At 40.1% G+C, this 15780-nt stretch overlaps 1 protein-coding gene across 2 annotated transcripts in view; it reads right to left on the bottom strand.

The window, feature by feature from the left end:
• The window catches only part of LOC137344482 (kinesin-1 heavy chain), a 123380-nt gene that overhangs the window by 11259 nt on the left and 96341 nt on the right, over positions 1–15780 (bottom strand). For both annotated transcript variants that reach the window (XM_068007481.1, XM_068007477.1), the window contains exons 16-23: positions 12801–12986; positions 9522–9639; positions 8480–8541; positions 8163–8272; positions 7429–7530; positions 7105–7165; positions 5971–6042; positions 2293–2397 (exon numbers count right to left, since the gene is read on the bottom strand). In XM_068007481.1, the coding sequence (XP_067863582.1) occupies positions 2293–2397; positions 5971–6042; positions 7105–7165; positions 7429–7530; positions 8163–8272; positions 8480–8541; positions 9522–9639; positions 12801–12986 (816 nt within the window). The remainder of the gene's footprint in view (positions 1–2292; positions 2398–5970; positions 6043–7104; positions 7166–7428; positions 7531–8162; positions 8273–8479; positions 8542–9521; positions 9640–12800; positions 12987–15780) is intronic.

Genomic DNA, 15780 nt, shown 5'->3' on the forward strand with positions numbered 1-15780 from the left:
AAATTACAATTTAAAAGTAATGAATTGGACCATACCAAGCTTCAGCAAAAAAATGATACAAAGTTTAACGCAATGACAGAATTTAAACTGGTTCATTTAATGTATACACATACAAAATACTAGATTTATTCCCCAGCTCTTGACCTATATGACCCCCCCCCCCCCCACCCTCCCATCAGTGACTGCGAATGTTTTGTATCTGTAGGAGATACTCAATGGTTCAATTGTTGCACCAGGGAGTTCCAAAAAGGTCTCAGTAGGATTTAGTATTCCATAATAGGTTATTGAAATGAGTGCTATAAATGGATTACTCAATTACTAAGATTTTACATTTTTTTTTCCTATTGATCACAATCTATTGGAAATGAAGAGAAGCTGCTTTTAATTCATTATAACAGAGATTGAGTATATTGGTAGTCAATTAAGTGAGTTCATTGAAAACATTGACTCTTGCTGCCAAGAACTGAACATTTTAGTTAGCTACAGTAAGCTTTCTGCTCAATGGGTGAATAATAATATTAAGTGTTTTGCTTCTATCCAAAACAGAGACAATGCAAATATCAGTGATGCTTTGAATAGTTTCAGAACTGAAGACACAAGAAAATTAACAAAGAAAGTTAACATTTACAGCGTAAATCCAATTGCTTTAATGCCCAGCTGCTAACCTAGCCTCTCTGTGAGTAGATGGTTTAAATTGGGGAAGTCCAAGCTTTGTTTTTTGTGGGCTGCATAGATAAATGTCATGGAACCTTGGGAGCCACAAAGTTTAAATCCATACACATTAATTTGCGTATCTCAAGTTGCTAACAGATCATGGGTGTTCTGATTCAGAGTTTACCCACCAATGAAGCAATAGTGCCAAAAGATAGCTCTTTATAAACTTCCAGGCCTACAAAATTCAAACAGGACAAACCAGCAAAGAACTACAAATGCAAATAGGACTATGGTACCTGGGCTTTGAGGACTAGAATGCCATAGCTCAGGAACCACATGGTGCAATCTAGGGCTGCAGGTTGGAAATCCTAATCTAAATAGGCAAATCCAAATAATTGTCGCTGCTTATAAACGGAGATCAAAGGGAAATTGCTACAATTTGTTAATTTTAGCCTCCAAGTCTTTTTTCGTTTAAAAGAAAATTGTTTTGAATCTATATGGAATGGGTCACTTCTGTGACAGGTGCAAACCAGACAACATTTTTTATTTAACAGATCTACCATGACATTGCACAGAGTTGGAGATTACACTGTTATGAGAGAGGTTGGGTGCTATGGTGTGGAAGTGGGAGGAGTGCACAACATTCATGAGATCTCCCTAGGCAGTGAAGTGTCTTTTGATTGCTTTTTGGACAATAAATAGTATATTTCTCACCAACTGCAGGGTCGATAAATAAGTGTTACAATTATACAAATAAATCTTAATGTAATATGGGGAAGCAACTTTGTGTCTTTATTGTCCACCTTTTAGAATTTGGCTTTTAATAATGAAAGCCAATAAATACTTAAAACTTCAGTTTAATCTTTTCTTATTGCGTGTCTCTTTTGGTCTCTTGCAATAATTGCAGGACATCAGCTAATATACATTACACACATTTTTGCATCAAAGTTACCTCAGAAAAAGCTGGAGTTCATAATTGATGATGTTCTCAAGTTTTAAACAAAAACACATTCTGGTTATTCCTAAAAATGGTTTTCATTCAGTAATTTTCCATTAGAATAGGTAGTTAACTGCAAGTCCTGGCATGGTCTGTGAATAGTTGGTCTTGTGTCAGTCAAAAACATTTGTAGTAGCTGCAGGCATAGGTGGATCCTGGCAGCTGTAGGCTGCAACTTGAAGCTCGTTAGCTAATTGTGATGTATCTGGGCAGCTGCATGAACTCAAGACTCAGTCTTCAGATAGGCACAGATCTCCTATAGAAATTGCTATTGTAAAGTTTAATAATTTTCCTGTAAATTTTGTAATTTTATGTCTATTATAAATGTTATTATAGTAGCAAATACTCAGCTCAGTGAAGAATCGAAGGTGGTGGCTAAAAGGATATTTAAAAAAAATTAGACTGGGTCACCTCCTCATTTTATTAGCAACTGTTGATGAATGGCCATTTTTGATTTGTAGCTTTTGGAAACTCGTGACTGGTAGTTTCCATTCCTGATAGCTATGTTTCCTATCTGTTCAGTTGTTATTTTTTGTTGTTTCACAAATATGAAATCTGAGCCAATCAGGCACGTAGATAGGCATGATGATTGAAGTTAAAAAACAAGCTCTTTTGCAGAAATTTTAATGCTGTTAGCCTACCTGTTTATGAACCTTTGTGAGCTGTTCGAGGTTGTTCTCGAGAAAGGAGATCTTTTGCTTCTGTGCAGCACTACCACCAGTGTCATCAGAATCCATTTCAGCACTCTGGGGATATAATATATTATAATAATCAGTGATGCAAAGAGTTATAGCTCCAAAGCATTCAAACATTTTGAATTTGAACTTTATTTCTGTACAACACAATTTCGATGAATTACAATACAATAAAGAAAGTAGATGTCAACAAACTCACCAGCCCAGAGTCAGTAATTTCTCTCAAGTGACTGAATCAGTGTATAAATTTTTAGCACTAAGCAATAAGTCAACCAGAGAAAATATGACATTTGGATTGCCCACAGGCTTATCAGGACCTATATTGTATTTGACTGAACCTCTAACTGAATGCAGATGGCAGATTGAGCAGAACTGTATTGCACATAATATTCCATGGTACCACTTGTGATTTACGCGGACACTTTATACTGTCTAAAACAGGTTTTAAAATTAAGTCCCAGAACATAGACCTGCTTGGATTTTGATTACTATCTTTCTATTTGCATCAGGTTACCTCCTGAGGAGAAATTTCCATGTGTGGAGATACTGGTGTGGTACATAGAAATGTATGTGTGCCTAGATAATTTATTATTTTGCAATTATTTGCAATCAGAGAAGAGAAGGAGACGTGCGGAAAGAGATGGTAGTTTGGCAGAATTTTGGTTAAGAATCCAAGCAGCAATTTCCAATTTTTAATTTATACAGAATAAAAACTAGATTTAGGGACTAAGTTGAATTATTTACCATTATAAAAGTGGGATATGAGAAAATCGAAATACTAGTCATTAAAAATATTAAGAACATAGTGACAAAGGAGTAAAGGTTACATACAACAATGGGTACAGTAGTGTAATAGTTGTGTTACTGGACTAGCATTCCAGAGGCCTGAACTAATAATGCAGAGAACGCAAGTTCAAATCCCACCACGGCAGTTTGAGAATTTAGATTTAGTTTAAAAAAAATGGAAATAAGCTGGTATCGGTAAAGGTGACTATGAAGCTGTCAGATTGCTGTTATAAACTCAACTGGTTCATTAATGTCCTTTAGGGAAGGAAATCTGTTGTCCTTACCAGTCTCCAGTCCCACATCAACATGGTTGATTCTTGGCTGGCCTCTGAATTGCCCTAGCAAGCCACTCAATTTTATCAAACTGTTACCAGTAGTTCAAGAAGGTGGCTGGCCTACAACCACCTCTTCAGGACAACTAGACATGGGCAATAAATACTGGCCTTGACAGCAACGGCCACATCCCGAGAAGGAAGTTAAGAAACCTTCTAAACAAAATGGGGATAGGTTACATGTCAGCAGTGGCAATCCCTGAGCTGGAATTGTTTGATCCTGACATTGAGCAATTTGTGAAACTATTCCACTCACCAGCAGTGAAATCCTACAACTTAAGAATCATAAAATTCATCCAAAACAAAATTAAGCACAGACCAAAAGCCCAAACCACACCAGTATCTCCACTCATGGAAATTTCTCCTCAGGAGGTAACCAAATACAATCCAGAAAGACAGTAATCAAAATCCAAGCAGGTCTATGTTCTGGGACTTAATTTAAAAACACATCTGAGACAGTATAGAACACCTGCGGAAATCACACAAGGGTAAGTCAAGGAACATTTCTATCATGTTATGAATGCTTCTGGTAATCCTAAATAACAGTTGATATAGGACCTCTAGTGGTACAAAGTAAGTACTATAGTAGTAGTCATATCACACAAAACATTTAAAACCTGGCTCTTTGCTTCATGCAACAAAGCAGACAGTAAATTAGATTAGGGCAGTTGCATTAGTTGCTTCATATTTAACAATTCCTAAACATCAAGACAACAGAAAATTCAATTGAGAATTCCTAATTATACTGGTATATCTCCAACCGATCTCAAACTACTTTTTTAAAAATTGAAGACAGCCACGAGGCTTCATGTCATCCTTCCATTTCAAGCTTTATTTAATGCTATATATTGGACCTGGACCAGTATGCTCATATTCTATGCTCCAGTTGGAATTATAAGCCACTCAGACAGAATTTTTAAAGAGTTGCAGAAAGGTTGTGCTTGTCAATCAAGAATGGTTTAAAATGAACTATGTAGATTTTGCACAATGTAATAATGATATGGAGGCTTACGACATTTTGTTAAGTTTATGTAACTAAAAATAAAACTTGTTAGGGGAACTTGGCAATCTAATGGTTTAGACACTGGCCTTTCACTTGTGTGACATGGGTTCAAATTAGCCTAGACTGATGGACTAACACTTTTTCCATTAAATAAGTTTGGACAGTCTCAATCCAGTTCTTAGAGGGCTTGGGTCCACAGTACACACTTACCCTGGTGTGGCATTACATGCCACTTAATTGGCAACCTTGATCAGAGGCCACAGGATCGCTGGTCAGAAAAAAAAATGTTGTACTGCTGTAGTAAGGGATGTGCTGAGATTGGGGAAGAGTAGATTTGCTTTGCATCTACCTGTGTTAAACCTGACTAGCAAGTTGTTGATGCTGAAACTGGGTGCTTGAAACAGAAACTGTTCTATTCCCAGTACCAAGATCCCTTGTTTTGACTATCAATGTTTACAAAAGGTCAAAAGATAAAACTCCCACACTGCACTCAAAATTAAGGATGCAAGACCAACAGCAAGACTCTGACAAGAATCTAGCAAGACAAAATTACTGGTTCACAATTATTACAGAAATTGAGATATCTTAGATTTTGTACAGGGGTACTGGTGTATAATAAACCATGCCTGTACTTTGTGGGACCTTGCTGTGTGCAAACTGGCTGGTGCAACAAAGGTTCACTGGATTGATTCCTGGGATGAGAGTCCTATGAGGAGAGATTGAGTAGAATGGGCCTATACTCTTTGGAGTTTAGAAGAATGAGAGGTGATCTCATTGAAACATTAAAGATTCTGAGAGGGCTTGACAGGGTAGATGCTGAGAGGCTGTTTCTCTCGGCTGGAATTAGGCAACATAGTCTTAGGAAAAGGGGTCGGACATTTAGGACTGAGATGAGGAGGAATTTCTTCCCTCAGAGGGTAATGAATCTTTGGAATCCTCTACCCCAGACGGCTGTGGATGCTCAGTTGTCGAGTATATTCAAGGCTGAGATTGACAGATTTTTGGACTCTTGGGGAATCAAGGGATATGAGGATGGGGTGGGAAAGTGGGGTTGAGGGCGAAGATCAGCCATGATGTTATTGAATGGCAGAGCAGGGTTGAAAGGCAGTATGGCCTACTCCTACTCCTACTCCTACTTCTTATGTTCTTATGCATTAGCCTACATAACTAGAATTCAAAAATAATTAATTGGATGTAACGTATTTTGGATGTCCTGAAGACATAATAAAGCAATATATAAATGCAAGTTCTTTCTTTCTTGACAAGTCTGCAAAAGAAGCTTCTTCCAGTAAACATGCTTCAGTATAAGTTTACTGATCCAAATTCAAAACTCGAACAGGCAAATGTGCTTAAGCTCTGCCCTACCCCGATACTTTCTAAATGATGTCTTTTGTTTAGTGAAAGGAACCAAAATGAATTTAGTTTGAATGCTGTAAATGGGTTGCCATCATGTACCGGCATGTGTACTGACATTACCCAGAGGCAAGATTACAACATGCACACCTTTTTAACTCTGGTCGCTAAGTCTTGAACAAACAGCTTCCGAAGGTTATGGAGTGTCTGGAGTTCTTTTGCCTACAGAAAGAAAAGAGAACAGAATGATTAATTCTTGCACAATTTTATTACATGAATGCACTTCTGTATCATCGAATCATAGAAAGGTTACAGCACAGGAGACCATTCGGCCCATTGAGTCTGTGCCGGCTCTATGCAAGAGCAATCCACCTACTCCCACTCCCCCACCCTATCCCCGTAGCCCTGCAAATTTTTTCCTTTCAAGTACTTATTCAATTCCCTTTTGAAAGCCACAACTGAATCTGCCTCCACCACCCCCTCAGGCAGTGCATTCCAGATCCTAACCACTCGCTGTGTAAAAAAAGTTTTTTCTCATGTCACATTTGGTTCTTTTGCCAATCATCTTAAATCTATATCCTCTGGTTCTTGACCCTTCCGCCAATGGGAACAGTTTCTCTCTATCTAGACCCTTCATGATTTTGAATACCTTTATTATATTAAATCACCTCTCAACCTTCTCTGTTCCCAGGAGAACAACTCCAGCTTCTCCAGTCTATCCACATAACTGAAGTTCCTCATCCCTGGAATCATTCTAGTAAATCTTTTCTGCACCCTCTCTAAGGCCTTCACATCCTTCCTAAAGTGCGGTGCCCAGAGCTGGACACAATACTACAGTTGTGGCCGAACCAGTGTTTTATAAAGGTACATTATGACTTCCTTACTTTTGTACTCTATACCTCTATTTATAAAGCCCAGGATTCCAAATGCTTTTTTAAACCGCTTTCTCAACCTGCTCTGCCACCATCAACGATTTGTGTAAATATACCCCCAGATATCTCTGTACTCCTTTTAGAATTGTGCCTGTTAGTTTATATTGCCTCTCCTCATTCTTCCTACTGAAATGTGTCACGTTGCATTTTTCTGCATTAAGTTTCATCTGCCACGTGTCTGCCCATGCCACCAGCCTGTCTATATCATCTTGAAGTCTATCACTATCCTCTTCACTGTTCACTACACTACCAAGTTTTGTGTCATGTGCAAATTTGGAAATTGTGCCCTGTACACCCAAGTCACACAGATATATATCTCTCCCTAAAACCAAACATCTTCAACTTCACTTACCACAGTCTCTTCCAGTCCCTTGAGGTCCTGCCTTGCTTGTTCTCGTCTATCCTGCATAATGCTAAACAGTGGTAGAAAGTATTAACAAAATATTGGAACAAATACATAATCTAATTCTTGGTCCTATAAATAGGAAAGTGGTTGAGCTTTATGGTACATAATAATCTATTAAATAACCTGTGTATTATAAATTGTTCTAATATAAGTTAGCATCAGTATTATGGCATAGCATTTTAACCTTTTAAGTATTTTTTCAGCATGTATTAAAACTTTAAATAAGTCTTGTAATTTAGATTTACATAAAAAAAAGCCCACATTACTTACGTCAGTTCATGTAATTTGCGGCTTTTCTCCTGATCTACAGTTTTTAGCTTTTCATGTTCTATATGTAGACGCTCCTGCTCCAGCATCATTTTCTGATTTTGGCTGTTATCAAATGGGAAATGAAGATGAATACAGCATATTTTATTTAAAGCTATAAACATTACGATTTAAATCCAAATTGCAGCTCAAAGTAATACCAACTCCTGTCATGTCTGAAGAATTTATAACCCCCTCGAACTTCAAAAATGCAAGAAAATCATTGTTCTCTCTCAGTAATTCAGCAGAGGGGCCAGGACATTGTGGACTTAAGCCTTCACTCAATTCTCAGCCAACACATGGTGAAGCTCTTGGACAGTAGGGGGCTCTGACGTAGGAACTGATGATCTTAATACTGTGCTAATGCAACGTATCTTTACCAAAGGCGCACCTAGTAAATAGCAAGACTTATCCAATGAGGCCTGTGAAGTTTGAATGTCAGTGGTTAGCATCTAGTTGGGAGTCAAATACTGTGTTAAAGGTTTCAAACTGTATCACACGCTTGTCTAAAACATTTATGATTCATTTTTAAATCAGTGAAAAAACTGATAATTTTCCTGATCCTCCTGACAAAGGAAATTTAAGTGCAGAATAATTATTTTTTACCGCCAAAAGAAATGTTCAAACCAAATATTTGTTTATGAATTTAAAGTTTTGTGCTAAACCATGGACCCCCAGTTATAAGTACTGAAACATACTCTTGAAGGTCAGTGATCAGTTTCTCCTTCTTTTCAATCTCATCCCTCAGACTGCTGATCTGTTTCTGGTGGGCTTCACGGTGGCTCTGCATTTGTTGCTCTACAGCTTGCTATAGGTAGAAATAAACAATGATAGAAATGTTATACACCAGTTTGAAGCCTGAACAGTCCATACACAGACATAAAATGTTTCACGATATATATCATAAGTGAATATACGGGCCTGCACAACATCAATGACTTTTTTATATAAAAAAGCATCAGGGCAAAACATCATGCATAGAATTAATTCAGTCAGTACCAATGGATGGAGTTACCTTCACTTCATTTGCGGTCTGCACTTTATTCAAGTGCTCCTTTTCCATTTCATGTACTTTTTCTGTAAATTCATAAAAATAAAGATCACTCGCCTTCTAAAATATCAATACCTTCATTACTTACAGCTTGGTAAATTCAGAATGTAAACTATTTTAAAATCTACCATTACTACTTAACATTTACACTGACTGAACTTCAGTTTCAAGAATACTTTCTCCATGCAGTCAAATTTCAAGATAAACTTTACTCCTTACTAAAATTCAGATTTTAGTAGAGATTTCTGGCCTCTGTTTCTTCTCTTTCCCCCTCCAAAGACAAATTCCAAACTTGGTCCCTTGGCAAACTGGGATAGTTTGCTGCCACGTTCTCCCCCCACCTCCCCTGTTGAGACTTTACTGGCCGTAGTCCAGACCACCCCCCTCAAACCCCTGTTGCGATTGATTGCAGTCACCAGCCAACCCCACAGGTGAGATTATTTGCGGAACTGGGCCAGTTACCTTTTCCTTCACTTTCTCCCCTCCCCCTCCTTAATCTAATTACCCCCACCCTCAAACCCTGCTTGATCTGAATACTGTACTTAGTCTAGACACCCCACGTGCAATGGCAGGGTAGAACGACTAGCTGGATAGGTTTTTTCAGATATATATCCTTAAGGTGTAGAGAACAGACTCCTACTTTCAGTGAAGACTGAAATGAAAACCGTTTTACTCCTCTCCCCCCACCAACTCAAATTTCTGTTTCTAACCAGTTTCATATTATATAGCTTCTCAAAATTTATACAACTATATTTGAATATGTTTTCTTGGTGAAAAATAAATGATTGCAATGATAAGTGGAGAACAAAAATCAGCAATCAATTTATAATAGGATAGCAGCTACAACTGCACGCTCACTGCATCAGAACGCTATTTCTATAGATAAAATGCAACTTACAGGGGTTTATTTTTGTTAGAAACGTAAATGAATTCAGTATTCTGCAAAAATACTACATAGTCCACTAAAATATGCTCTTGTTCAGAGAGCTATGAATCTTACACATACCTTGTGTCTGAAGCTTGACCAACTCTTCATTGAGTGAATCAACAGATTCCTCCAGATGTCTCTTTTTGTGTTCTACGTTCTGCAGATATTCTGTGAGGGACTTGATCTTTGCCTCATGCTAGATAAAGAAAAAAATATAAAACCCTCGCTGTGAACAGAATATCTTTCCCCTCCATGCAAAGATTAAGCTACAAATTCAGGTGCATGCCAAGGGGGTTAGCTCTTTAGGATATTTCTATTAAATGAAAGATTTCCCATTGAAAGTTAGACTAAGGAAGGCACTCTAGGTTATCATTTTAATCTTAGTTTGCAAAAGACATAGCCCAAGAGTTAAAATTAGAATGAACCAAAAAAATTACTTTGTAGGCAGGAGGGGCAGAAGAAACCTACTTAGAGATGAGGGCAATGAATTGGTAGCATCAATCTGAATAGAGATAGTGAAATGCAAACAGCTTCAAACAATCAGACCTTCACTGAAAGGCAACTGACAATTTTAAATATTGCTGTGTATTAATTTTTTTTGTACACAAATAACAGATTTTTAAATGTGAGGAGATAGAGGATACAAGAATGCTCATGCAATTGCTGCCAATTTGATGTTTTTTTAAAAAAAATCGTGGAGCAGCATTTATCATTATTTTTTTTTCCTAAAATGCTGCAGTGGACTCCATTGTGAACTAACTGTATTACAGTTTTGTTTCATAGCTCAGCTCCAACTCTCTCAGTCAATCATAGTGGAATCATGTAGATTGGCACAACCATGGAACATACGACTTGTCTGAATGAAGGTTGGAAGAAAATGCACAAATAATTCTAGAGATGTAAACCTTCACCAATATCAAGGTTGTTCATGTATCAGTCAAATTGAACCCAGACTAAAAATGCTGAATTAGAGAAGCTCATTCTGCCTTTTGAATGATGTTGGAAAATAAAGCTGTTACAACTTTTCTACGATTTTAACTCAGAGCGGGTTTTGGGTGGATGGAGAGAGTCCGAAATGCACTTGCTGGCCCAAAGTTCAGGCCAGGGGTACTTTAACTGGTCATCTTCCTAGGCGGGAAGAGGGCACAGAACAGCTGCCAGCAGGGGATCAAGCGACCCTTGGTTGCCCATCGGCTTCCAGGTAACTGGAGAGGGTTTTGGAATTGTGGTTGGGGGGGGGGGGGGGGCGGGGGGGGAGGCAGGGAAGACAGCATGGCACAGGGGAATCTGCGACTTTCCTTGTGGGGCCTACAGGAGCACTCCAGCTTTTCCTGGCCCCACAAAGGAAATTTCTGACTTACTTGAAGGGCCTCTTTGTCCTCCCCACCAACTGCTGACCTGCTGCATTCAGCCTGGTGGAAAGCTGCAGTGGCTTCCTCACTCAGGTTCTGGTTAAAATGCAATTGGGGTCTTATTGCAGTTATAGGACACTGATTTTCATAAGTTTATGAAACCCCTCCCCAACTCTGCTTTAGGTAGATGCCCCATCCACCTGCAAAATGCGGGAAAGGGTCAAGTTCCAAGTGGATAAGTAATCTGTTCATTTTTAACTGCCCACCAGCCCAGTTTCTGCCAGGCAGGTAGGGTTAAAATCAACCCATGTGTCTATATAATCGAAATTGAATGTATTTATTCATCAGGATGGTTTTAAAAGCTTTACAATAAGGTGGTGTACACATTTTGGAAATATTTTTAAATTAACCAGCGTAAATTCCAGTTTGGACAGAGATCATCAGAATGTCTGTGCCCATTAACCTGCTCCCACTAGACTTAATGTTGCCCAGTGGACAGCCTATTTCCAGTTTTCATCAGATTAAGTAGTATAGCGACGTTGAGCTACAAGTGCAGTATATCTGATCAAATTTCATTTTCATGTCTGCACTCAGCTTTGTCTGGGAACTTGGATTCAGCATCTAACATCTTTACACTTTCCGGAGTTATTTGAGTTCTATCATGCTCCTAAAATGACGGTAGAACATGTGTCCTATGCAAATGTCCTGAAATGGGAAATGGATGCTTGCGAATAGAGAAAAAAAAAATCCAGGATAAGTTTTACATTAATTTTTTAGCTAACGAACTGTTAAGTATTGGAGTAACACTCCCAAAAATAACGTGACTTTCCCTGAAGTATTCTTTTCAGTTAACAGACGCCAATGGATGGACAGACTAAAGTGAAAGAAGGGTTACCACCGGGCGTTAAAATAATACTGATTAGGAAATCTAGGCTATGAGTTTTATATCTTTTTCCTTCATTAACTTTCAACACAGAGCTTCAGTGCATCAACTGGACTCACAAATTCACTGTCTACTGGGGTCGTTGGCGGAAGAGAAAAAGAGGGGCAGAAGGAGGGGGGAGGGGGGGGGAATCTCACAAGCCTGTTTGAGCTGACTTGCATGGTGAATCAAGCATGGTATCAATTAAACTTTGAGACCTAAATGTGTTATGTATTTATGCAACAACGCTGCTTTGTGATAGATTGCAATATGTTAGAAGTAATATGGGTTCTGCCAATCACCAGACTGAAAGTCGCCAGCCTTTATTATAAAACAAAAAGAGAAATGTGGCAAGACAGAGACTAAATGCACTAGTCACAGTCATAGTTTGTTGAAGTACTTTGTTCTTGATGTGCCCTGTGAATCTTAACAGGATAGTTTCTTTCTAATTTGCCGGTCCTTAAGGAGTTAATTTCTGGCCCTGATATAAACACTGTGCATAGGTTCATTGCTCAAATTATTGCTTTTTTTATTATTCGTTCATGGGATGTGAGCATCGCTGGCAAGGTCAGCATTTATTGCCCATCCCTTAATTGCCCTTGAGAAGGTGGTGGTGAGCCACCTTCTTGACAACTGAGTGGCTTGCTAGGCCATTTCAGAGGGCAATTAAGAATCAACCACATTGCTGTGGGTCTGGAGTCACATGTAGGCCAGGCCGGGTAAGGACAGCAGGTTTCCTTCCCTAAAGGGACATTAGTGAACCAGATGGGTTTTTATGACAATCCGGTAGTTTCATAACCACTATTACTGATACTAGTTTTTTAAAAAATTCCAGATTTTATTTAATTAATTGAATTTAAATTCCCCAGCTGCCATGGTGGGATTTGAATTCATGACTCCGGATTATTAGTCCAGTAACATAACCACTATGAGCAGGGTACGGTAGCAATCTGGTTAAAACTTGGTAGGATTTGATGAAGCTCGGCAAGAAAATGCTTTTCCTTGACATCCCTTCAGATTTAAACTGTAGCTGGTGGAGTACATAAAATTAGCCAGCCATCCTTAGATTATTCCATCAATTACCTGGGAGATGCGAAGTTGACAAGCTGCCAGTTCCTTTTCATTCTCTTCCATCTTCTGGTTACTCTCGACCTGCGTGCTCTCCAATTGCTTGCAGCGTTTCACCATGGTCTTCACTTCAGATTTCATTTTACTAATGTACAGCCGCGCCACTGTAAATTCCTCATCTAGGAGGCCACTTCCTTCAGGCTGTGGAGAAATAAATTTACATTCATGTGGCTTGTCACAATGTCAGCTTTGCTTTCACACAACTAGATTAGTGCATGTATTCTATTGGGTCTGCTTTACTTTGAGTTATCCTTTCTTTGATAACCAATGTAAAGTACTGAAATACAAGCAGAGTTCACCAAGAGGTAGTTAAAACAGTTCATCATGATAACCACAGTAGTAGGTAAAATGGTTTTCTTATTTTGTATTCTTGGGGTGAAATGCTACATATAATTGTTTGAAAAGCCATGAAAGAGGAAATTACTTCCTGTAGTGACTCCCGTTTTCCAAAGCAGGTCCTTCTAGAGACATGCTGTACTTTAACCTGAATTTGACAACTCATCACCAAATAAATTAAGCACTTGCGAGGCACCCAGTGCAGTAGGAGCACTCCCTTACAAGAATTCCACTTAGGAACAGGAGTAGGCCATTCAGCTTCTCGAGCCTGTTAAACCATTCAATTAGATCATGGCTGGTCTGTACCTCAACTCCATTTACACACCTTTGCGCCATAAGTCTTGATATCTTTACCCAACAAAAATCTATCAATCTCAGTCTTGAAAATGTCAATTGTCTCCACATCCACAGCATTTTGGGGGAAGAGAATTCCAGATTTCCACTACCCTTTGCATGAAAAGTGCTTCCTAATTTCACTCTTAAATGGCCGAGCTCTAATTTTACGATCATGCCCTCTTGTTCTGAATTCCCTCACCACAGGAAATAATTTCTCTGCCCTAATGAATCCCTTTAAACATCACAATTAGATCACCCTGAACCTTCTAAACTCAAGGGAATGAATACAAGCCAAGTTTATGCAACCTATCCTCATAATTTAACCCTTTAAAACCCGATATATTCCATTAGACTTTTTGATTACACTTATGAGGATGCAGTCCATAGAAACCAACATTGAGTCATATATTAAAACTTAAGTGAAGCTCAAGAGGGTAAGCTTAGTAGATCATTTTGGGGCATAAGAGGCAGTGATTCTCCTTATGGGAAATCGCCGCTTAAATGAGCAACTTTCCTTTTGATTGGTTTTGTTTCGACAGATGTATTAGGTATATCATTGAGAATGTACCAAAATGGATTCGTTGAACAGACATACACAGAGTGAAGAAAAGCTAAGAAAGATAACTATCCCTGAAATGTAAAATACAGGTTTTGAAAATAAATTATCCTACCACACTTACATATTACTTAACATGCAAGATGACGTCTGTATAGAATCAGGTTTCTAAACTTCATATTCTCAAGGAACTACAGCAGAGAGTTTAAGGGGGAAAAATTCGTTAAGGGTCTTCTTCAGGCGGGGGTAGCGTGATGTGCTAGTACCCCGCGCCCAATGGACCTACGCAGGCAGCACGTGAACTTCGTGTTGCCTGCTAATTATCATATCTCCGCACAGCCAGCGCAACCCGTGCTGCTGAGAGGCTGCATGGAGAATGAGGAAGTTGGAAATGGGGCATGCACAACGCACGTCATCAGCAGCCTGCACCTCTTAAAAGGTGCAGGTGCACAGCTTACTTGGAGGAGGGAAAGATGGCCACGAGGATAGCAGGACCGGCACAGGAGGGCTCCACGCTTCTCTGATTATGCTCTGGAGGTCCTGGTGGAAGGCTTGGACAAAAGGAGGGCCAACATGAACCCACGCAGGCTGTGGCGCAGGAAGTAAACGCCAGGAGCATTGCACCACGAACATGAGTGCAGTGCCGAACGAAGTTCAATGATTTGACAAGAGTGCTCAAGGTGAGTGAATGCAAGTGTCAAGTGGCACATCCTTCCAACTGCACTACTGCTCCACGCATCACACTCCCCGTCACCCACCCACCAACAAACACTGCCCATCCATAGGCAATGCTGCATTCGGCATGCTGCATCTCACCTGCACATAGTACCACACTAGCAGGCCACACAACCACCTGTCCTCTGTCTTGCAGGAGAAGGTGGCGCATAACAGCCGGCAGCAGGAGGGACCCGAGGGTGGACGGGCACGTTTACACGTCCTCACCCCCTTAGGAGACAGTGCTTAGGATCATTGGCTGGGCCGTCGCTGCAGCTGTTACAACATGCCGCGCTGGAGGTCCCGATGAAGGGGATCTCTGTATATCTAATGCTCCTTCTCCTTTTCCACATCTCCCTCCTCCCATAATCTTTTCTGACCCACGTGCTGCAGATGCTGTCAGCATGCATGTCTTACTTGCTCCTCTCCCCACTCCAAAAGTCAACTTGTTTCCCTTTGTAATTGCAGATACCCAAGAACACGGGGCGGCACCGTCCGAGGAGGACACTGAAGCCACATTGTCACTCAGCTCAGAGACTGATGCTGTGCGTCCTTTAGAGGCTAGGTTAGAGGAGGGATCTGCACGTGGTGAGACACCGAGCACAAGTGCGCAGGAGGCGGGGCGGGGGGAACGGAAACCAAAGGTGCCAGCTCACTAGTTCTGCTGCAGAGGAGTCAGATGAGGACTTTGATGGGCCAGGCTACAGAAGACGGCTGATGGGCGTACACCACCAAATGCTTGAGGCATTGGAAAACCTGCCAGAAAGCTTGTGCACAATGAGAAGGGGCATGGAGGAGTACAGCTCCAACTTGGCACAGGGCTTTGCGCAGAGCTTGGAGCCATCCTTTCCAACATGGAATGGGTGGTCACCTCCATCAGCGCAACTGTGGAACCCACCATGATGCAGAGTCTGATGACCAATGTCACAGCATCCATTGCAGCACAAACATCTGCCACCCAAGGACTGACTGCTGCATTTGGAACTCAGACTG

Source organism: Heptranchias perlo, chromosome 2 (assembly GCF_035084215.1).
Source record: "Heptranchias perlo isolate sHepPer1 chromosome 2, sHepPer1.hap1, whole genome shotgun sequence".
NCBI classification, from domain to species: Eukaryota; Metazoa; Chordata; class Chondrichthyes; order Hexanchiformes; family Hexanchidae; genus Heptranchias; species Heptranchias perlo.